At 39.8% G+C, this 23168-nt stretch overlaps 1 protein-coding gene across 2 annotated transcripts; it reads left to right on the plus strand.

The window, feature by feature from the left end:
• Positions 1-851: 851 nt before the first annotated feature.
• LOC146433940 (very-long-chain enoyl-CoA reductase-like) lies at positions 852-23147 on the plus strand. 2 transcript variants are annotated; one of them, XM_085068106.1, is made up of 13 exons: positions 852-1082; positions 10404-10454; positions 10925-10976; positions 11301-11345; positions 12662-12765; positions 14826-14941; positions 15051-15156; positions 19595-19667; positions 19757-19800; positions 21165-21222; positions 21721-21809; positions 22707-22832; positions 22933-23147. In XM_085068106.1, the coding sequence occupies exons 1-12, from the start codon at positions 1056-1058 to the stop codon at positions 22815-22817; spliced, it is 876 nt and encodes a 291-aa protein (XP_084924232.1). In that variant the 5' UTR covers positions 852-1055; the 3' UTR covers positions 22818-22832; positions 22933-23147. The 2 variants fall into 2 exon arrangements, with proteins under 2 accessions (XP_084924232.1, XP_084924231.1); XM_085068105.1 differs by having other exon boundaries at positions 22787-22832.
• The last annotated feature ends 21 nt before the right edge of the window (positions 23148-23168 follow it).

Consider the following 23168-nt stretch of genomic DNA (forward strand, 5'->3'; position numbering starts at 1 on the left):
AAAGAAATGCCAGCTTATTTGGAAAAGCAGTAATTTTGTTTCTTTTTTCTTTTGCATAAAAGTCCAGAACATCTAACCTCGCTCAAAAATTAGTCCTCCAGTCTCCAGGTTAATTTGGGAAGCAGTGTACACTCCCTATTTGCCCATATTTACACTAGTAATGAATAATGTCCTGTTGGGTCTTTCTGATCAGCCTTCTGGCTTTCCAGTAGAGGCCTTTTCTTTTGGAAAAAAAAAAAAAATTCATTTAAGTAGCTTTGATGGTTATAGCTCTGTGCGAGAAGGTTAAACTTGGAGAGAGCAGAAGGTTTTCAAACAGTACATGGCATAAATCCATCTAATGGAAATTTATGGAAGTGAGAAAGCAATGTTCCTTTGTAGGCTTGTAGATATTGCCGATATTTAATTACCTTAGCTCTTAAAAAAAAAAAAAAAGGTATCACATAATGAAGACTGGATGGAGGAAAAACAGTGTCAGCTCTGTACTCCTTTATGCCATGCGTGTAATTCTCAGCAGCGGCAGGAACACATCACAGGAGAAGAAGGGATCTCAGCAGAGTTTTGTTGTCAGTCCAATCACCCCTGAAACATCAGGTAAACTATCAAAGAAAGGAAGGAGGACGTTTTCTAACACATGATCAGTTGTATTTTTGCAAGTTATCTTATTATGCTACTTCAGCTCTTTAAAAAAAAAATCCTGCAGTAGGACTGTAGTGCTCGAAGAAAAATAAATCACCCTTCTGAATGAAATGCCACTGAATCGTCACTCCCGGCGGCCGGTGCATATCGCTCTCCTCTCGCAGTTTTTGAACACCAGGAGCTGCAGAACTTGGCGTGCGCGAGGTGCCGGCGGTCCCGCACCGCTGCGGCTGCCCGGGGTATCGCTGCCGGCTTGGCAGGCAGCGCTGCCAGCAGCCGCCCACCGGCACGGCCGGGCAGCGGCCCCGGCCCCGGGCGGGGCGGGGGGTCCGGGCGCCGCCTGATTGGCCGCAGCGCGGGGCCCCGCGGAAGGTGCCGCGGGCGGCGGCGGGGGCGGCGCGGCGGGTGCCCGCAGAATGGGCGGCAGAGCCGGATTCTTCGAGGTGGGTGCGGGCGGCGCCGGGGGCGGGGGGGCGGACGAGGCGAGGCGAGCCCGGGCCGGGTCCCGCAGCATCCTGCCGCCGGCGGACGGGGCTTCCCGGGATTCCGGCGGGCTCCTCTCTCTTCCCCCTTCATCTGCATTGAAGCACCGGGGAGCCGGAGCCATCCGCTCCCGGGTCTGCCTAGGGAAGTGACCGCCGGCGGAACCGGACAGATTGGCCCGGGGGTGCACGCTGCTCCTGGGGTTTTCTTGGGGCGAGGGGGCAAAAGAGGCTGCCGCCCGCCCCGTCCTCTCCTTCCCCGGGCACGTTCCCCTCGCCGTTCCTCATCCCCGCGTCCCCGGTGTTCCTCGGACGTGTTCCCGGCGAGCGGGGCGGGGGGAATCCCCGGGCTTCCCGGCGGGCTCTCGGCGCTCCGCGGAGATGCCGGATCAATGGCTCTGGGCTTCTAGCGGATCCTGCCTAGGGCAGCACCGCGGGCAGCCTGCGCTCGGTCTGGCAGCGCGTCTCAGCCGTACGGAGAGGAGTGGGAGTGAGGAATGTTCTCGGCACCTTGTGTCCCCAACTTCTCGGAAGACACCGTCACCAGCCGCCGTGCACCTCGCCGGGCGCCGTCCCGCGCAGCCTTCCGGCCCGGTGCAGGCGTGGCCGCGGGCGGCAGCGCCCGGGGCCGGCTCTGCTCGGCTCGGCGACAGGGACCCGGCGGGGGAGTTGGTGCCCTGGCCGAGAAGACGGCTCCCGGCGCGGCGCCCAGCGTCCAGCGGGTAGGGGAGAGGGGCCTCTGCTAGCACGGAGCGCTCGATCTCCCGTGGGGAATGAAAAACAGCCGGGCGGAGTTTAGTACAGTCAGCTCCTTGTGCTTACAGAAAGCACACAGTAACGTGCACCTGGGGACCGTCAAGGGTAACATCTCATCCACTTACATAAACAGCCACACCGACTCTTTGCTAGAATTAGTTACGCTGGCTAATAAAAAAACCTTAAGAGCAGCTTGTGTTACAAACACAGCTCTGTACAAGCTAAATAACAGCAATACTGAATGTGTTTCTGCAGGCTTTTTCTTCGGTTTCTCAGTCATGACTTACCTAAAAAAAATACACAGGGGGAAGAACATAATTCCTCCCCCCATGCAAATTACAAAGCAGTTGTTGTTATAACACAAACAGAATCCAAAACCATCTGGAAAGTGTCTGCTCCTTTACTAACTTACCATGATGTAAAAATTCAGATTTTACTTTCAATGCTATAGAAATTATCTGAGCATCACAATTCAGCGAAACAAACTGCCTGTAGTTATTGTGGGTGTGGGGTAGGCATCTGCACCATGCCTTTTCCTCAGCAGTGTTGACTTCCCATTTTTTTTTAGGAAAAGCGACCAAGCTTTTCACTGCCTCATGGATTCTGCCAGTGAGGTAGAACCCAAACTGTTGTGAGATCCAAACGCAGGAGCAAATGTATGTATAACCCTCCTGCATGCCTTTGGTCACTTCAGGTTTGCTCTTCTGCCTCAGCCTTGTTTGAACTGCTGAACAGCACTAGTTACTAGAAGACGTCAAAAGCATGGACATCATAATTGTTACCTGACTTTGCGGATGGGGAAACACATGAAAGCTGATGACCTGCTCAATCTCGCTAGGCAGAACAAGAGCAGGAGATCCAGGTCTTTTGAGCCCTAAATCAAGATCCTGTGTTTAAGCAACACTAATCCAAACTCAGTATGATTCATGAATTTACATGTCCCCCTTGAATGTCCTAGTCCTTTTCTTTTTATAGCAGATAATGGGTGGAAACAGATTTGCCCAGCTCATCCGGCGTGTGTGAGCTGTCTCAGGGTTAGGATGTGGACAAAGACTGGCTGAGTAGCACTGAACAGTGCTGTTGCTTGTTGCTTTCTGCACTATTCTCCCCAATTTGCTTTCTGTTGTAAATTCACTGACTTTGAATTCTGAACTGCATTTCCCCACCACACATTCAAAGCTGAGGTATCAAAAGAGAGAAGGTGAGTATCCCACTTCTCTCAAGAGTTCCTGGGGAGGGTGGGAAGAATCTCTACTGTTGTTAGAAATGTTATTGTTCCCTGTTTGAAGAACTGTATACATCTGTACTTTCCCCTGTATGTTTATAAACAATTTACCCTTTACTGTTCTTCTGTGGTGCTTCCTGATAAGAATCACAAAGCACTTCACAATCACCAAACTGTTTACTTCAGGTATTGGTATGTTTCTACTTTCACCCCAGTTTTTTTTTAAATCACTAATAGCTCAGAAGAAGCTTCTCAAGGACAACTATAAATAAATATGTGTATACTTGAAAATACTGCACCTGATAATTTGAGGAGATTCAGCTCCAAAGACTCAGAGATGTATCCAAGATAGAGACTTGTATCTAGATGAATGTTCTTTAGGAGTCCTCATTTCTCTAAGTTGCATAGAGAACAACTCTTCTGACGTATTTGACACGTTTCAGAGCTTATGATACTGTTTATCCTAACAGTGCTTATTTTACTCCTTTCTATACACGGGATGCCTCAGTGACTCGCTCAGATATAAATGTCTCTAGTACAGCTCTGAAGTTAGGCTAATGAATCGTACTCTTTACTTGACAGGTTTAGGTCTTCCAAAGCATTTTATATAAAGAAAGTAGTATGGTGTTCTGACTTCCTAGAGGAAAGATCCTTGAACAAATATATTCATGCTGTAGAAAATTAGTGTCACAAGAGCCACAGTTGCGCTTTTGCTTCCTTAACTGGTTTGGATGGTAAGTGCCTTTTGTGAGCAGCTATACCCAAAAATGTTTTGGAATCTTCACTCCCTGATGATAGATTGAACTGACATATGCAGTACAGTCTAAAGGCAATAATGTACTGGCCCCCCTTGCTGGCATTTAAAGTTCCCTCCCTTTTCTGTCTATGATGAAAACCCTCTGAATGTAAGGGGGTGGTGACTGCTGTCTAGCTGGCATGGCTGAGATGTCACAGCTCCTGTTACAAAGGCTTCTCCCTCTCAGAGCTATGCTATCTAAAGCCTCCTCAAGTAAGAGCAATGCCAAAAGCAGGACTGCAGAACATTTTAAGATTCTGTATCCTCCAAGAATTGCTGGAAAAACAAGGCCACATATGAGATATTTGAACAGCCATTTAAAGGGACAACTGAAAATTGCCCTGCTGTTGGAAGATATCTGCTCTGTTTTCACAAGTAACACTAGTGATTATTGTGACAGAAAGAAATGAGACAACAGGGCAAAAAATTATCACTTTCTCTTTTCTCACCACTTTTCCATACACTTATCAACACTTCAACATTCAGTTGTGCTGCTTCACTTAAAGACAGCAATTTGTCTTTTTTCTCTATGAAGCTTGAGAAAGTTAATTTTGTACAGGAGAAGATGATAGTAGAACATTAATTGGCAGAAAGTACCTGGAGCTACTCAGAATTTGAAGGGTCCTCTTGAAATTAGGAGTCTTATATTAGAAAAAACTAGTGGGCTTCTTTGAAGTATATAAAAAAATATAGTACAAGTTTTGTGAGTTTACCTGTATAAGGTCTCTAAAATTCCCAGTGTCTCCAGTCTTCCTGCCCTATCAAAACATAGCAGACTCATCCTTGATGCTGCTAAAAAAACAAAGCAAAAAAATCTGTCTTCAGTTTCTTCAATTCCATGTCAAAAGCATCCATTGGATATACATTTTGACATCCCTACATCAAATCATGCACGAAGAATAGTAATGAAACTAGAAATTCTGAAGTTTGATAATACAAATCACAGTGCTGATACAAAGATTGTGATTTCACAAAGAATTTGTGTAACTCTTCTACCTGAATATTGTTGTTGTAGAAAATAATCACCATAAACTAAAGCCCCAAGGCAGGGAATATTCTCTTGCACAAGGAAAAGGCTTTGCAGTGGTGTTGAAAAACCTGGATGTCTGCTTAGCGTTGAGTCAAAGCTGGCTCAGGTTCTCTGATGGAGGCACTCCAATGTGCTTCATAGTGACAGTGATACTCAGTGAATGATGTGACTTTTCAGTATGCCTGAGAAACTTGCAACATGCAGCTCTGTGGTGGCCAGTGTAAGAAAATACACACTGAGTCAGTATGAACTGGTGCAGGTTCTTTTTCATCTTGTGTATCCTGAAAAATATCATCCTAGTAAAAGCTGGAAAGTTTTCATAGACTTTCAAGAGCCAGAATTTCCTGACTGTCCTTATGCTGACTCATTTTATCCCTGTCAATTATATAAATGGATCTGTCTTTCTGAAGGAAGACCATTTGTAGCTCTCACCTGTTATCATCCTTAGGCCCACAAAGCAACTTGGGTTTTGCCATGTCTTTGGGTTAGGCACCCAGCTCCAAGATCAGATATGACAATTTGGTCAGGATATCCAAGTTTACTTCAGCTCTTATCTCTTTACTGTTTGGTATCCCAAAAGGCATCTGCTGTAGAGAAATACTGAACAGAATTACAATGGAAGGGAGCAATGATTAAAGGAGCCCAGAGAGACTGAAATTCTGGATTTCTCTTTGGTAGGAGACTGCCCTTTTCACTGAAATCCACTTCTGTCTTCTCCTGCCTGTACTTTTTGGTCTGTCTGTGGGAGATGTGGGGAATGACAAAAGACATTCTAAAGCAATTTTCCCACTTCCTGGCAGTGTGTCTATTACATGTAAAGCATGAAGAACTGGATCATCTCCTTTGCTGACAGTTTAATTTCATTCAGAAATAATCTAAATGCTATGCATTGTGCTGGCCTTGGGATAAAGATGCTTACTGGATCAATGTCCTTGGGGAATTAGATGAGAGCATGTCTAACTAACAAATCTAAAACAGGTGGAAGAAATAAAAATGCAGTATGAGTTTCAGCACAGGTCAAACACTGGCACTCACTGGCTTACGTAAGAGCAGAACTTCGGAAGCTGAGAAGTAAATACCTATTGTATATCTTGTGAACCTGTAAATGTTGGACGTCTAAATTCTACATAAGTGAAAATTAATTTTAGAAAACCTTTTGAGTATGGGCATCAGTGTATCTCTTCTCTTTATACACAGTGAAATAATGCAATAGGATTCTAGTTTCATGAAACATGCTTAGCTGCACTACTTACAGAATAAGGTTCAGCACTCCACATGTAAGACGATGAAATTTTGCTTTGTGGTTGAACATTTGCCTTGGTTCTGGTTTGGGAATTCCTCACATAGCATGTGGCTAAGATGTGAGACTCCCTGCCTCAGGATTGCTTAGACAAGATTAAAAGGCAAATGGATAAAGTAGTTGAGGAAAAAAAATCCATGAAATGTTATTAAATACATAGGCAGCACTTCTGGTGCAGGACAATCAAAATCACAGTGCCTGTCTCTTGCCTTTCCCTCAGTCACTTCATTCTTCCCCTGTTTTATTACTTTTTCTGAGTCACCCGCTGCTGGCTGTTGCAGAAAGATCCAGTTCTAGATGGATCCTTAGACTCATCCTCTGCAACAGTTTGTACCTTCCTGTGCAAGAGAAGCTTCAGACTGAGAGCCAATTGTAACAGCAGCAGCAGCAGCAGCACAAACATAATTTGCAGTGTAAGTACAGTTAGAGCAATTTCCCTTTGGCTTTACTCTTGAATTCAAGAAAGCTATTCTTGATAGATCCCAGTGTGAGATCACACTAAGGCATGCTTACTTCCTTCAGGAACAACACAGTCTACCAGAAAAGACAAAGGAGATAGAGAAAATGAATAATTCCATAGTAAAAATGTTTAGAAATATTCAGTTAGGACTGTGGCAACCACTGGATTGGTTTTTTAGGGTTAAATTTAAATAAACTGATTTATGTAAGCATTCTAACAGTTCAGGGAGAATTCACTGTACATTGCTATTACTCAGACTGGTTGATTCTGATACTGTGAAATAAACTATTTTTTTTAAACTGAGTAATTTCAAAAGAAATCAATACAATATATGCTTATGTCAGTGCTTATAAAATCTCACTCAAGTTTGCTCAATCTGCTGATTACAAATGGTTTCAAATTAAAGTTCTAAGATGCACAGACATGATAAATGTGTCAGTATTTCCATAATAGTTATCACATAATTTTTGAAGATCTCTTGATTCTTTAGCACTTAATATGGCTTTAAACTGCAGGAATTCAGTTGACTATATTTTTGTAATCTTATTACAGAGACACTGCATCTTAAAAACTCTTTTTAAACACTTTGCCGAGCTGCTTTTCCCTTATGAATACTTTCCCCTCTTTTATTTTATCTTTTTATTTTCTGAACAAAAATTCAACAGCTGCATGTAGTTTTCTCTGCTTATATTGTATATTGATTATTCTTTGCCCTCAATCTGTTCCAAACATTAATAATCAAGATTTTTCTTTTATTAATGACACTATAAATCTTTAATCCTTATGCAATAGAACAAATTTGTCTTCTAAGCATCAAAGATACATATTTGTAGTCACTTATAAAAGAGTTTTTAACATCTTGCACAAATCTGCCTATTGATTAAGTTCTACACAAAGTAATTTCAGAGAAGCCGTAGTTTAAAGTGTCTTTAAAAATTCACCAAATAAGTGGACTGTTAATCTTACTGCACTAATGCAGGCCAACAGTTGGTGTCCTATTGTGCTAAATGCTTTGAAAACACAATGAAATTAAAGTTCTCTGAGCCAAACAATTTATGTTTAAAAGAGATGATACCCATCAGTAAGCGTTCCAAGAACAGATTGCCGGGTATCTGAAAACTGTTGCCAACCAATGCATTAACTGACTTGGTGCTGCGCCTCAAGGCTGGAAACACTGTGTTCAGTGCTGTGGTGCTTCATGGGATTGGCTGGGATGTTCAGAAAAGACACCATTTCTTGCTTTGGACCAGGCTTTTCTGTTCCTTGTGCAGGGAACATCTACAGTGGGAGATGTTCTAATAAATCTAAGGGGCGTGATAATTAGAGGAAACAGTCACCTTGCTTTCCCTCTGTTGTTGCACAGTTTGCTGTGGACTAGAGTGGCATCTAATGCTGTGCATCCATCTTTCTGAAAAGGGAAACAAGGCTTGATATTTGCTTAGATCTTGAAAGTAATTGAAAGTAAATGAAATGTTTGAAGTGGAAAAAAAAAAAGAAAAAGAAACATTGAGCAATTTAGGTTGCAGGAGCCTTCTGGAAGTCATGCAGTCCAACTCCTTCTCAAAACAGATACAGCCAGATCAAATAGCAATGGGTCTTGTGCTATCCTGTTTTAAATGTCTCCAAGGATGGAGATTCCACATCCTCTCTAAGCAAATGCTAATATTTGGCCTAGCTCATTGTGAAAAATATTCCTTTTATCTGGGTTTCCCCATATTGCATCCAGACACATTCCCTCTCACCATTATCTCTGTGCACCTCCAAGAAGAGGCTGGATCCATCATCTATATAGGCTTCCTTTAGGTATTTGCAGAAATGGACCAGTATAGGCAAGTATGACAGTTTGTCATTTGAAAGAATCCTGCTGGAACAGAACCAAATAACAGTAAATAACATCTTGGATTATTTATTTGTTTTCTACACTGATTCCAAAGGTTCACAGAAATTTCTGTATAACCACCCTCATGAAAACCACAGAGCAAAAGAAAAACCTTGTTAATTTTCAGTCTGGCCTTGTGCATAATAAGAATAACCCAAGTAAAATACCATAGGTGGCAGAAAGATATTTAGACCACTCTGTAATTGACCTGGAGAAGATCTCTCTAATACAGTCACTGAAGATCACAGATTAAAACTGCCCCTGGGGGATTCTGATAAAAAATATCTATATTGGGATTGGGTATGGAATGGGAAGGACACTGCTAAAAGTGTAGGCACTGCTGCAGTCTGTAGGGCAGCCCATTGACAAAAGAGCTTTGAGACACATCAAAGGTTTCAACAGTCCTTGCAGCAACTTGGCATCAGAAGGGACGACAAATGGTGTACAGCCCCCTCCCTGCCCTGTTCTTGTTCTGTGGACTACAAGTGTCAGAATGGTGCATTTCAACAATAATCTTCTGGGAAAGGAATCCACTTCATACAAAAAATCAAGGGAAAACATACCCTAACAATCCACAACATTTTACACGTTACATATCACAGCCAACATGCTACATGCTATGTCACATGTTACATGTTACATGTTACACATTACATGTTACATGTTACATGTCACAAAGGAGGAGCAGGGCTTACTTCCCTTGGTGTCCCAGTTAGGGCTTACAATGTACAGGTAGAAAACACCATGGCATTAGTATCCCTTGTGGAGGTCAGATTTGCTAGGTGTGGCTGCAGTTGAAGTGCCCCATTGCTGTGCCAATAGAAAAAGAACCCTTTGGAACAAGTGAAATAAGGAAATAAGATACTCTAACCAAGTGATCTCTTCAAAGCAACCCCCTGAGAAAGATACTGGACTGTGACTCCTATTTTTAGTGAGGAATCGTATTTAAAGTCTAATGTTAATCTATTCTCTTGGTCAGTTAATACCAAACATAATTAATGCTAGATGTTTATATAAAAACCCCCAACAACTGCAATGAGGTTTAGGGAGACGACTGCAAATGGGCTTTGAAATGTCTGGGGACTTTTCTGCTTGGCTGTTGATCAAAATCATAACATTTTGCCAAAGTGCCATTAGATCATGGAAATAAACTGCTCTTTCCTTTTCAGAGCTGTAGCTAAACCACTGCTTGGAATATAGAATGCTAACATGTAGTTAATAAAACAGGTGATATAAGGCGCAAGAGTAACACCAAGTATTCCTATAACAAATGCTTAAGGGTTTGTGAAACCCAGGTATTTAGCTTCAATTGTTCATTACATTCACCAGTATTTTCCACTCTCCTTACAATTAAAATATTCTGGGAACAATGCACATTAATCTTTAAGTTGTATGTACTCAGAATATTTGCTTACATGCATATTTATTTATTTATATATATATATACACATTTACGATTTTTTCTCAAACTGTCTTTTTAATTTTATGAATCATAAAATTAGTTTTCCTTAGTGATTCCTGGGACACTTCTCTACCCTTTACTTGTTCCTCTTGTTCTAGCATAAGAAAATAGTCCAGATCACTTTTTTGATCAAAAACGTAGCTACTTCTGCTACTGAATGTATCCAGGAAGACGATTTTTTTCCCAAGTTGAGTGCTTTTTGAACGTGGCTGTGATTCAAACTGTCTCTTGAGAACATCAGGAATGTTTTTAACACAATTCACAGATCAGAGAAAACTGGTTTCTCACTCTGAGCAATGATTATTAATTTGAGAACTAGGAGTTTACACATTATTTAGCCAATAATTATTAATTATTATTTTGTGTTCTCTCAGGTGGAAATCCTTGATTGGGAGACAAAGAAACAGCTATGCTTCCTAGATAAGGTAAAACAAAAATCTATTTAAAAGGCTAGGTGACTTTTTAAAGGAATTACTAACTTTTCTTAACTAAATTTGGTGTTTATGAAGTGTATTTCATCTCCTGGTAGCCTTTCCTTGGCCACTTGCAATGGTTATGCAAACTTCCTTTACCAGAAGGAGCTTTTGGGCAAAAAGGACAACTTCAGTTGCTTTACTAAGAGGGTGCCAGTTGTGTGTTACTCAGAAACCATCAAATTTGTCACTGCTGTAGTAGTAACTCTTCATCACTGCTAAAGAAGCTGCCTCTGAAACAAGTGTCCAAAATTGTCCTGCCTTTTTTCTCTCAGTACTTTGAATCCTTTATATGGAGGCTAGACATCTGTAAGAAGTTGTTACATTGTCTAAGTCACATTTCTATTTGATTTAATAGTCTTACACCTAGTAGCTGTCATTCAAAATATGCATCTTATATATACAATATTTTTGTTGCCTAGGTGGAACCAAATGCTACAATTAGAGAAATCAGACTGATGTTCCATAAATTATGTGAGTATAACTTCTGCAGCAGCTCACATCACATCAGGATATTCAGTACATAAATAGGAATAATTTGAAACGTGATATCCACACATATAGTGCTGATCAGCTGGACATGAATGTGATCACAGTGAGATTTCAGTAAAAGTATTGTATCCTATCCTGATAATCTTTGTATTTTTTTCTGCTGCATGCATTATCCCCTATATTAGAATTGAATAAATATTCATAAAAACCTTTAATTAAAGTTCATATTGTTGTATTGCATTAATTATAGTAGTGGGAGACCTAAACCAAACATTGTATATCACACAATTCTGTATGATCTTACAGATCCTCGGTGGTATCCAGCAAGGCAGTCAATAAAACTTGATCCAAGTAAGTACTTGTGAGGTCTGGAGTAACTGAACTCTGAGCAGGGCCCTGGCATGAAAGGTGTACTTAAGGGTATTAGCACTTAAGAATCAGTTTCCAGCTATGTTAATCAGCACTATGAAGGCTGAAGAGAATCCAGAACAAATATAATTCTTTGGGAGTAAACACAGTTCCACCCTGGTGTTTGGTAATTAACTCAGGAGTTTGCACATTGTTCAACACACTTTCTAACTATTGAGCACTGTTGCTTTCAGGACAGGTAGCACAGAATCTAGATATTAACTTCCCTTAGCTGTAGTGGAATGATTTCCACAATGATGCTCAGCTGGGAGTACCAAAAAGGGCTGTGAGTTTGAGCTAACAATACACATAATCCTCTGCTCTCAGGCAGGAATTACCAGTTCTTTTGAGGGAAGCTAATGCAGAACACATTGCTGTGGATCTAGCAATTGCTGACAAAACTGATGACAGCTGGCTGACTTCATTAATACAGTTGTAGGTATTGCTACTAGAAGCCTCTTAGTACATGGCTCGAGTGCACAGAAGAAAGTCTAATTGCCAAACTCTGTTAATTCATCCTAGCTAAAATTTAGCACTTTCTTCCTTTGCTTTCATTAAGTATAATTTTGTGTAAACAGTCCCTTAAAAGTATGATCCTCAAGATTTGCTTATTGTGTGAAATCTATTAATAGAAAACAGATGCATCTTATTTCCTTCTTTGAAGGTCTCTCTTGTCAGATTCCTCTATGAACTTACATAGTGAGGCTTGCCATGAGAAACTGCTAGCCTTCTGGAGATTCCCCCAAATCTAGGCATTAAAAGCTTAGGGTCTGTGGAATCCCCTCCTAGCTGGTTGTTTGGAAAAAGAAAGGCTATGAAAATTTCTATAGCAGGGTTTTCCAATCACAGCTTTTCCTATCTTCTGTTTGTCTGATGATGAGCAATGAGAGGAGTGGAAGAGAGAGGAGAGAGATAGAGCTGCAGCTGACTAGGAGGTCAGTGAACTATGATAAAGGACAGTGTCCCATCAACAAATTCCACTGTTAGCAGTGATGAAGCAACTCTGTTAGACTAGGCAGGCACACAGGATTCAGAATTCTCTTAACTGTTTTGGTGTGAATAGAGGATCCAGGCTTATATGTGATAACAGGAATAAATAAAAATTAAGTATAAATATCTTTAGTCTGTTTATTGAGATTCCAATGAACACACGTCACATCAAGGAGTCTCATAGATTGGTTAAAGCACCATATAAAACTAGTATGCTACCAAAGTTGACTTGAATTTCACTAAGATGTAATTACTTCTTTCCTTCTCAGAAGGAAAGTCCCTGAGGGATGAAGAAATCCTGCAGCACCTCCCTGTTGGCACAACTGCTACCTTATACTTTAAAGATTTAGGGCCACAGATAGGATGGACTACGGTGAGCTCTGCTTCAAGTCTGAGCCATTTTAATGGCTAGTTTTCCATAGTTAATCCTTACATCACTTTTGTCTCCAATATTTTTGCATGATGTCTGCTCTGATAATGGATGCAGGCAATGAATACTCATTGCTTCTGTTCATTTAATCAGGGAAAGCAGTAACAGTTTGAATGCCTGTTTTGTTCCCTGGGAGAGCAGCAGTGGAAAACCTGCTGCAGGGTAGGTTGGCTCTACAAAACTAAGATGCAGGTTGTCAAATGGATATCTACTGCAATATCATTAGGAACTAGGTGTGTAAATGCATTTGGCAATCTGCTTCACAGGACCTGTGTAACTCCTGACAAAATCAGGATTATACTCCTATGAGTTTGTCCTGCAAAGAGGCATGGGAGCAACTTCACATGTCAGTACTTGAGGTGACTTCAGCAAGAAAATGCATAAAAGTAAGATTAGTTGCTGTCTTCATGTGACTGTGTCCCAGGATGCCAGTGACAAGCTAATGACAGCTGATAATTTCTGTAATATTAGCAGCCATCCACAAAGACCTTGCATATTTACTGTCTTAGCTCAAATGCAAATTTTATCAAACTCACTTGGCAAGCAACACAGCACTGCTGTTTCTGCAGTGAGGTGACCAATGACCCTTCCAGCTTTCTAGAAGGTCTTTGCTGCACAATATACACTGGTTCCAATAAACAGCATAACATCAAGGGAAAAGTACCTTGTAATTTAAAGGCATATTCACCATTTCTTAGCTATGAGACATTAATGAAATCTTGTGTTGATTACAAATAGCAAGGACAACATTAAATTAGGTAAAATAAAAAAAGTCAAATGTTCTGCAAGACTGAGTCTTCACATCATTAGTTTGGATGCAATGCTGATAAATCAATCAGCTGTTACACAATGCAGAAAACCAGGAAGACAGACAAAAACTTCTAATAGCAGTGTAGCCTTCAAGACACATGTGCATTAATATATACCAAAATATCACAGTGCAGAGTAACACCAGGCTTCTGTCATTTCACAATCTTTTACATTCTGCTCTCTGTGCCCTTCAGGCTACTACATTCAAATATAAGCCAAGAAATACTTCAGTATTTCTCATCTACAAGCAAACCTGATCTTCACCAGAGAAAATGCTGATTGTAACAGAAATCAATAACTTAACTTTTCTGAATATCAAAATAACTCTAAACAGACTACAGAACAGGGATTGTTTGGGTTTCTTTTTTTGTTTGCTTTGTTTTGTTGATGGGTTTTTGTTTGTTTGTTTGTTTGTTTTTGTGACAGAAGTATAATCAATTTCTCTTCTTTCTCTATAAGTGAGGTATGGGCCTATCTTCCTCACTTACAGAAGTATGGAAAATTCAGCTGTTAATATTTGGTCCAAAGTTCAATTTAAAGTGATGTTCCTAAGAAATTCACACCTATCTGAAAGAAAAGCAAGTTAGAGAAGAGCTTCTTTGGTATCCTCTCTTTTTTTCCCTTTCTTTTTATTTTCCTCCTAGTATTCAAATTAAAGCTTGTTTGAACATAGAATGAAGTTGTTGTTTCCTAGGACAACTGCTGTGCTAACTGTTTACACAGATGGGGTCACTGTGAACACTTACAAGCTGTGTTTCCAGTTTAAACAAAATTCATTCAGTAGAAGCAGAACTCCTATTTCTCAAGACAAATTCTTCACCAAATTTCATTTTAAACTAAAATAAAGCAACAGTTTTTGAGTGCGAGAGAAGGGTGAGAGCTGCATAAATGTAACATGCATGCATATTTGTCATGACCTCTGGGCTGCCATTATTGTCTTTTCATACCCATACTGTGTCTGCTGCACTGGCAATGGCTGTTTGAATGCAACTGAGGCAAATCATTGCAAAATATTTACATGCATGTCTACCAGTTTCATAGTCCAAGCCCAAACCTTCTACTCCCTCCCTGCCTCTCTTAGTGCCATCCTGGATCTGTGGAGGTATTTATCCCACTGCATTAGTTATCACAAAGAAACCAAAGCAAAACCATAATCTAATTCAGCTGTCTAATTATTTTCTCTCTTTTTGCAGGTATTTTTGATAGAATATACAGGTCCATTGTTCATCTATTTTCTGTTTTATTTCCGCATGACTTTTGTCTATGGACTGGATGAGAGGTTTACATCAAGTCCGCACCCAGTAGTTAAGTAAGTCTGTTTTCAGGCTTGAGCAGTATTTCTTGTAGTCTTATTCCAAATGTGTTGCCACACCTGTTTTTTTAAGCACTCTTAAATGCTTTTGTCTTGCTGTTTCTAGCTTGGCATGTATCTGCCACTCTTTCCACTACATCAAAAGGTTGATTGAAACAGTATTTGTTCATCGGTTCTCCCGTGGGACTATGCCACTGAGGAATATTGTGAAGGTAAATTGTGTCAGAATCTATCCATAGCTGCCCTTACAAGCCCAGCCTAGCCAGCCTATGCTCTGCCTCTGAACCACAGACTTTCTTGTGTGGCTTTTGTAGCAACGCACAGCAAACCTCACCCATAAAGCTGCAGTTCTTTCAGAAGATTTCTTAATGTCTATACTGTTGTATAGCCCACATGCTGTCATACTGTTACTAATATAGTAGTCTCATTAGTTTTTAGAATTTTAAACTTCCAGCATACCCTTCCTTTTCGCTCAGCTATCTCCTTGAGTATGAAGGCTTTAGTAACAAGTTAAATTTAAAGGTAGCACAGGCAGGCACAATGGTGGGACAGCTGGTTTTTTTTTTTTTTTTTAATTTTTTTTGTAACAGTCATTTTATATCTACTTTGCCCCTAAAATTCTCTTTGTTGTTAAGGAACTGTTAATTTACCTTTGATCCTGTGCAAAGCAGCTTAGTTCAGCCTTTTCTTCTCCACAGGAGAATTCCCTAGTGTCCCCAGTGCTGCTGTGGCACAGGGCAGCTGTTGAGATGCAGACCCTGTTCCTGAGATTTCTGAGTAGTACAGTGACTGCATGGTTATACATAGGCTGCAGTTATTTTACAAACATTTGCAACAGAGTACACACTAGTAGTGAAAAGTACACCTTATACTAAGGAAGACGAGATTATCAACTGGAAAAACATTTGGGAATTTTAGCATTTGGGATCTAGATAGTCCCTTGTAATTTGCACTATGGCAGTGATACTTGTACCAGCTGAAGCTCTACCTTGTAGCTAACTCCTTGCAGCTGTCCAGTGGCTCTGGTCCTTCTGGTGATAGCTTCATGTTTTCAAAATGGAAGGAAGGTCTGCAGTGGAGCAGTGGCCTTCCAAAAGAATCCTTCCTAGAAATTTATTGTGCTTTCTGCAGCAAGAGTTGTTAAAAGGGTCACAGATCTTGTTCTTGACACAACAGATCTCGCAGATCTCTTGTTCATGACACAACAGTGGCTAATGCATGCTAAACAGCAGATAAATGAGCAACTTTACCTTGAAAAAAAATCAGCGTGATAATTCTTTTTCTCACTGCCATCTCTGACAACTACTTGCTCCTTTCAGACCATACAAACCGTTGTTGCTAAAATTGACATTTGTACCAGTCACTCTGATCACTTCCTCTTTTCCATCTTAGGTTGGTGGCACTTGCTTTCATCTGTAAAGTTGCTCACAGTTCTTATTCTACCTGCTTACCAATGCTTGGGTTTGATTTGCTTGTGCAATTTCATTGACCTTTGTGGTGTTACTCCAAAACTGTGTCAGTGCAAAAAATATCCCATCCTGTTCCCTTTTTTCCATCACATACACGTGGTAGACAAAACTTCTGACTTCCAGTGTTTGATGACAGACACAGCAGACATAGATAGCTTATTTCTTAAGTGCAGTGGAATGCTACCTGAGGAGACACTTCAGTGTCAATAAGTAAAAGTCTGAGACGGGAATTTATGAGAGATGTGATTTTCATCCTTTTTTCCCAAAAGGAAATAGGAATAAATTATGCCCTGTGCATAATGCAGTGTCTTCACCAAAAGCAGCTCATGCTTCACCAAAAGCAGTGTGTACTAACATAGTAGAATTTTTTCTAAGGTATGTGATTTTTCTAGGCATTGGAAAGGTAAAATACCTGCATTATCTGAACCTAGTGAACAACTTCCTTAGGGTGAACAATAGGGATTAATGCATTAAAAATTGCACGGTGATAAAGGAACTAATTGAAAGAAAGATAATTATGGTTGTGCCAGAAAAGGATCTGTCAGACCTCTAATAGTAGGGAGATACCAGTAGAATTCCTCAAAGATTAGTCTCATGATTGGTTTTGCATGGTCTTTACCCACGAACATTTTTGTGAGTAAAAAGAAGAGATATCATCACTTTGTAGAAAAACAGCTGGAGGAAGGAAAACATTACATGTAAATAAATACCATTTAAACCAGAAGACAATATTACAAGACAAATAGAAGGGTATGTGCTGATCATGAATAAACATAGGCAGGACATGAAGAAATAGGGATTGTCAGTTGCAGTAGAAAAGACAAAAATCCTAACCAAAAGTTTGGGAATTTAGGAATAATTTATTTATGGGATCCCTGCAATATCTAAACTTAACCCACAACATTATAAGAGATCGTTGTAAAGCTTTATTATTCAAGATTCCCAAAACCACTTTCTTTCTTTCAAGTGAGTTTAGGAAGTCTGCATGTTCCTATCTGAACCTCACTGGAGGCTTTTGTATGAGCAAAAAGGATTCAAGTGGCAGCGGGACATTTACAGTGTTACTGCTAAGGTCCTTAGCAGTGGCAGACCCCACTCATCTTAAGGCTCCTTTTCTTATAACTGAGGAATACTCTTGCAGTAAATCATGTTCTTTGGCTGAATAGTACTTGTTCAGTTTAATTACAACATGTACTGTTCAGGACTGAGCCATGATAATTAATTTATTTAATTTTACTTCACTGAAATCCATTGCCATATGTTCCATCCTGTGCCAAGCCCTGAAGATAGGAAAAGGTTTTTCTGAAGATGCCATTCCAAGATTACAAGGAACTGTTTCCACCTAAGTTTGTACAGCAGTTAGTAAATTGTGAGTGCTGGTTGAAGAAACTAGTGTTAGGGAGGAAGCAGTAGTTCATGGATAGGACACTACCTATATTGTTCCTCACTCTTTGCATTCTGCTGCATTTCCTGGAGGAAAATGAAGTCACCACAGGGAAGTTATTTAACTTTTCTGTTCATTCGGCCCACCTGATTTATAATTACTTGTTAATGATTTGCTCTTTCTCATCAGTTATCTCATATAATCTGAGAGCAAGGACGTAGTATGTGCTTGTATTATAGCATACCCAAAAGGGTGTCCATTTCGTCTGAGGTCTCTGGGAACTTCAGAGGTCCAATTAACTCTGAAAAGAAAGTGGAAATGCAACTGAATGTTGGACACAACTGTTTGTGGTAGATGAGTGGGCACCAGCATTTTCAGAGAAATGCACCATCAGACACTGCAGTCAGCTAGTGCACGTTGGAGATGCTGAGGTAATCACTTTTCCAGGGTATTATTGCTAGAAATGCAGTTCTGGTATATACAGGAGGAAAAGACTGCAAAATTCAAAGAAAAAAAAAAAGTTAAACCAGTCAGGAAGTAAAAAATGCAGCCTTGGATGGGATTTTTGCCTGCATGAGCAGGAAAGGAAGCTGAAGGAGAAAGCAGAAACACCTAGAAATGTCTAAGCTATAGGAACATATTTGGAAGGCCAAGAAAAAGAAAGAGTATCAGGAAGAGTAAGAGGATCTTTACCAGAAAGAGTAAGAGGATCAGGGTTTTACTCAAAATTGAAAATCAGATGCAAGGACAAATAAGGCAAATAAAAGAACAGCAGTGGTGAAAAGAAGATAAAGAGCTCATTTGTGGTCCAGGTGATAAACAAACATACCCTAAAACATTAAAAACGGAGGCATTAGGTTTGGTAAAAGAAGACTTAGCTGGTGAGAGGTGAATTTATGAATTCTTGATGAGAGTTAAAGTCTGCAAGACAACGGCACCTAGAGGTTAGAGCACAGAGCAAGAAGAGGAAGGGGCCAAGAAAAGGCCTCCCTCCCGCTTACATATGCATAAGGAGGGAGACAATAATCTGTCACCAAGATACCAAATCAGCACTGAGTGTAAAAAAAACCCAACAGGAGACAGGGCCAAGGAAACAAAATAAAAGGTAAAGATTGTCCTTGTAAGTAGTTTTTTCATGGACAAAGCCTGTGAACAAGCCCCAATATAGGGCAGGAACGAGTCACTACAGCCATTAGTGACAGCTATGTTAACAGAGTTTAGAGAGTGGAAACTGCTTTGCAGAAACAAGTACAGCAGCAAAAGGGATAAATTAAAGAAATTGCAGTGAAGTTGCAGAAGAAATCATCAGGCAGGAAAAGTTAAAGCATGGAAAGGAAAGAAAACGGATGGGATGATGGAGAAGAGGATAGGAGACTGGGCAGTGCAAAATAATAAGCAGAGAGGAGAGGACAGTGCCCAAATCTGGTCTTACAGTCTCAAGGCTCAGCAAAACAAGTTTCTCTGTAACATACAGTCTGTATGCACTTCAACTTTGCCCAATGGCTTGCCAAACAAGATAAATTTGTTTTCAATCATATGATCATACTTTCTAAAACTGTGTATAAACTTAACAGCTCCTAGAAGTTATTTTAGAGGAAATCTTAACTGTATGAGCACTACTTCCTTTCTGTTATTTCCTGTTATCTGCTTCTACCTGCCACACATAGTTGCTGTCATTTCTTGTTGTATTATCGGCAAGTTGAACAATTACCCCAATTCATTGTTATCAACAGTCCTTGCAGTGAATATTGGCCTAAAAGATTGTACTAAAACAAAGAAAAATTGCCTGTTTTTCAGAACTGCTTATATTACTGGGGATTTGCAGCTTGGCTTGCATATTATATCAATCATCCTCTTTACACTCCTCCGTGTAAGTAGCACAACAACCCTCAATGACTTCAGTATTTATGTATGTATTTTGTGTACTAGTGCTAATCACATGTATTTTTTTTTTTATAGCTTATGGGAAAAAACAGATAAATTTTGCTGTGATCATGTTTCTGGTAGGTTTCTTGCTTTTTTTACAAAATGCTAAAATATCTTTATTTCTTCTGTCATGTAAGTGGAGGAGTGAGTAGGATAAGCAGATACTTAGAACTTGAACATTTGGGACGTACTACTACTGACCACTTGCATGCAGAACAGATAAATCTGTCACTTTTTAATGTGATTTTGCACACAAAGGAATATTTTGATTCAGTATCCACTCCAAGACTAGGATATTTATCTGCTGGGATGATCTCTCATAATGTTTAAAAGAAAGTTGGAACTAGCTGTTTGTGACACTGTTTAAAAGCCAGTGAATTTGTTTTGTGAACAGTTTATTGAGTGCTAAGAATCACAACAGACCATAAATCTCAGAGAACTAGCCAGCTAAGAAAGTATATTGCTGATAATTTCCAGTGAGAGAGTTTCATTTTGCTGAACTTCAGAACCTTTTCGCAGCCTTCCTTATGAATTGGAATTCTTCAATCTGTTCATTCCCACATTCCTAGGAACATTTCATACATGCAGAAGCAATGTTACTGTAGCAAATAAAGATGTACCGCTGTACAAAGATTTTTCCCATGTAGCTGTAACTTGTTTAGAACATCAGCTGTTCACTTGCTTTGACAAACTAATCATCAGTGACCACAGGATCTCAAAGCAGCTTCTCAGTATGAAAATTCTGTGTGGTCATAATCTATTGACATTTCATAGAGAGACTCCATAACTGCAAGCACAGAGCTGGGAATAAAACTCAGGAGCTCTGACCACTACTTATTTGCTTTAATAGTTATGCACTGCAGACACTGGAGACTGTCCATAATCATATAAATGGGTCATTTAAATACACTTTCTTCATAATGGATTGGAGAAGCATTCTTTAAAACCAGTGAAGGAAGCGGGGTCAATTATATTTAATGGTTAGTATTAATTATACTCTAGAGAAGAAGAGACCAAACTCTATTTTCCTTGGGATTTTAATAACTCTTGAGAAACCAAGACTATGCAAATAATTTTGGGATGCTTTTAAAGACATAAGAATGATGAAAAGATAAAGCAAGTATCTCCTGAGTTTACTTCTATCCCCAGTGGTTTATTTAGCTTTCAAGGAGATTATGTTAGTAGTAAATTTGATCTTTTAGACATGGTGTCCAAATTTTCTGAAAAATATCAAAAATATATAACAGAATATACTATGGACTCATGTTTGAATGAAGACATGCCATCCTTTTGTAAGCAGTTTTGGTTAAGGGTATTTTCTATGTTTATAATAGATTATTTTCCTTATAAAAATTTTTTAATTGACCCCAGGAAATAACAAAGGAAGAAAAACAAATAGAAGCAAAGAACATTTTTAACTCTGTCATACTTTTTCTTGCAGCTGTGTGAAGCTGGAAATTTTTCCATTCATGTTGCACTGAGTGACCTCCGGAGAAATGGTAAAAACTGCATCATCATTTTTCCTTTTGCGCAGCCATTCATTACTTCTTCAGTTACTCTGCTTCATCCTGGGGGGTGTTGATACCCAACAGCTGACTGCTGTGGGAGCACAGGTTGCTCAGCACTGTAAAGATTGGATTCTAAGGGAAATCAGACAGTGCAAGGAATCCAACATCAGACTGTTGAACAGCACTTCTTATCTTACTGTAATTTTTATTGTTTTGGGCTGGGTTGTTCTGGGGGAGCAGTTACATTGGTTATACTGTCAGTGCTAAAGGAAACAGTGCTGGTACAAGCTATGTTTTGGTCAGCAAGGGAAAGTTTCCTCACAGTTATCCTATTCCTTCTAGTGAGTCCAGAGGACATCCTGTCTTCCTGCATCCTGTTTGTCCTTCTCAGAGTCATGAGACAGAGGAGTAGACAGAGTTGGGTTGTCTTTACAGGAAACAATGTATTTAGGAGTGTGAATATTTTGTGATTTGTTTTCTAATCTATAGGATCCAAAACTCGTAAGATCCCATATCCAACAAAGAATCCTTTCACATGGCTGTTTTTCTTTGTATCTTGCCCTAACTATACATATGAGGTATGTATTTTCAAACCAGATGTTCAGATTTTAGTTTTGCTGAATATATTTTTGTTTTGGAATATTAAACATGGAAGAAACCTCTGAAACCATTTAGCTCAATACATTTCCCCTCCTTCCCTAAACCCCATGAAATGAGATTGTGGACAGGAACTTCTCTGCTCTTCCTCCACTCCCTTGATGGGACCAACCTTACGCAGACAGCCCTGACCCTGGGCCAGTGCTTCCCTGTGGCTGCTAGACAAGACAGATGCACTGTAAAGCAGAGCAAATTCTGCAGCCAGGAACAGGGAGATTGCCACTGAACATGTGTTGCAATAAGGGGTGGAGGTGTCTGGTGGATTTATAAGAGCTCAGAGATATCACAGTAGACAGGAGTATAATGGTCAGACAAATAGAGGATATTGTGATAGAGAAAATAAGCTGAAGTCTTCTTCCCCATTTTCTTAAGTTACACAGTCATTTGTGTTGGTGGTAACTGCTTTAGGAGCTTGAATCAGTTTATCATTTCATATTCCTCAATCAGGAGCTAAACTCCTGACTGAGTTCAAAAGCAGATAAACTCAGCGCAACTCAGTTTAACAGTCACTCTTGCAAAGGGGGACAGTGTCAGCTTTTAAATTCAGTGGAGATCACAGATGTTAATGAGAACAGCATTAGGCCTTGGACTATAGAAAGTTACTGTTCCTAACATTGATGGAGGTCTGATGAATATAAATTAGGCAGAGAAATAGAAAGGACACTTTTAAAGCTTAAAAACTTGTTACTGTAATAGCTATGGAAGCAAATATGAAAGTTTTGTTTGTGATAATAAGGCACTGTTCACCTTTTTGGCTAAAGGTTATTGACAGTAGAAACTGATATGGCTGACTTGGTTTTTTTATTTACCTATACTAGGACAAGGTTATTTTGATCAATAGAGAGCTAAATGCAAATGCTGTCACCAGAAATATTTTAAATTTCCTTGGCCAAAACAGGTGGGGACGTGGATCAGTTTCACTATCATGACTCAGTGTGTTCCAGGTGAGTAATGTTTTGGTACTTCAACCTGAAATGATGTCAGCAGCAAGAGCATGTTTTTAATCTGATAGTGAAATGTATCTTTTTTTTTACTTCCTTCCAGTGGGGCTGTTCACCTTGCTTTGTTTCATTCAGATGACAATCTGGGCAAAGGATAAACACTGCACCTACTTACGAGAATTCAAGGATTATCCAAGTCATAGAATGCCAATTATTCCCTTTTTGCTGTAAGAAATGAAGACTTAATATGAATATTGTGCAGAACTTCAAGAAGAGAAAACAAGTAAATATCCTGCCAAATAAATTAATTAATAAAAAGGATTTTGGTGCATGTTGAAT

Source organism: Lichenostomus cassidix, chromosome 8 (genome assembly GCF_008360975.1).
Source record: "Lichenostomus cassidix isolate B80296 chromosome 8, HeHo_3.0, whole genome shotgun sequence".
Classification (NCBI taxonomy): Eukaryota; Metazoa; Chordata; class Aves; order Passeriformes; family Meliphagidae; genus Lichenostomus; species Lichenostomus cassidix.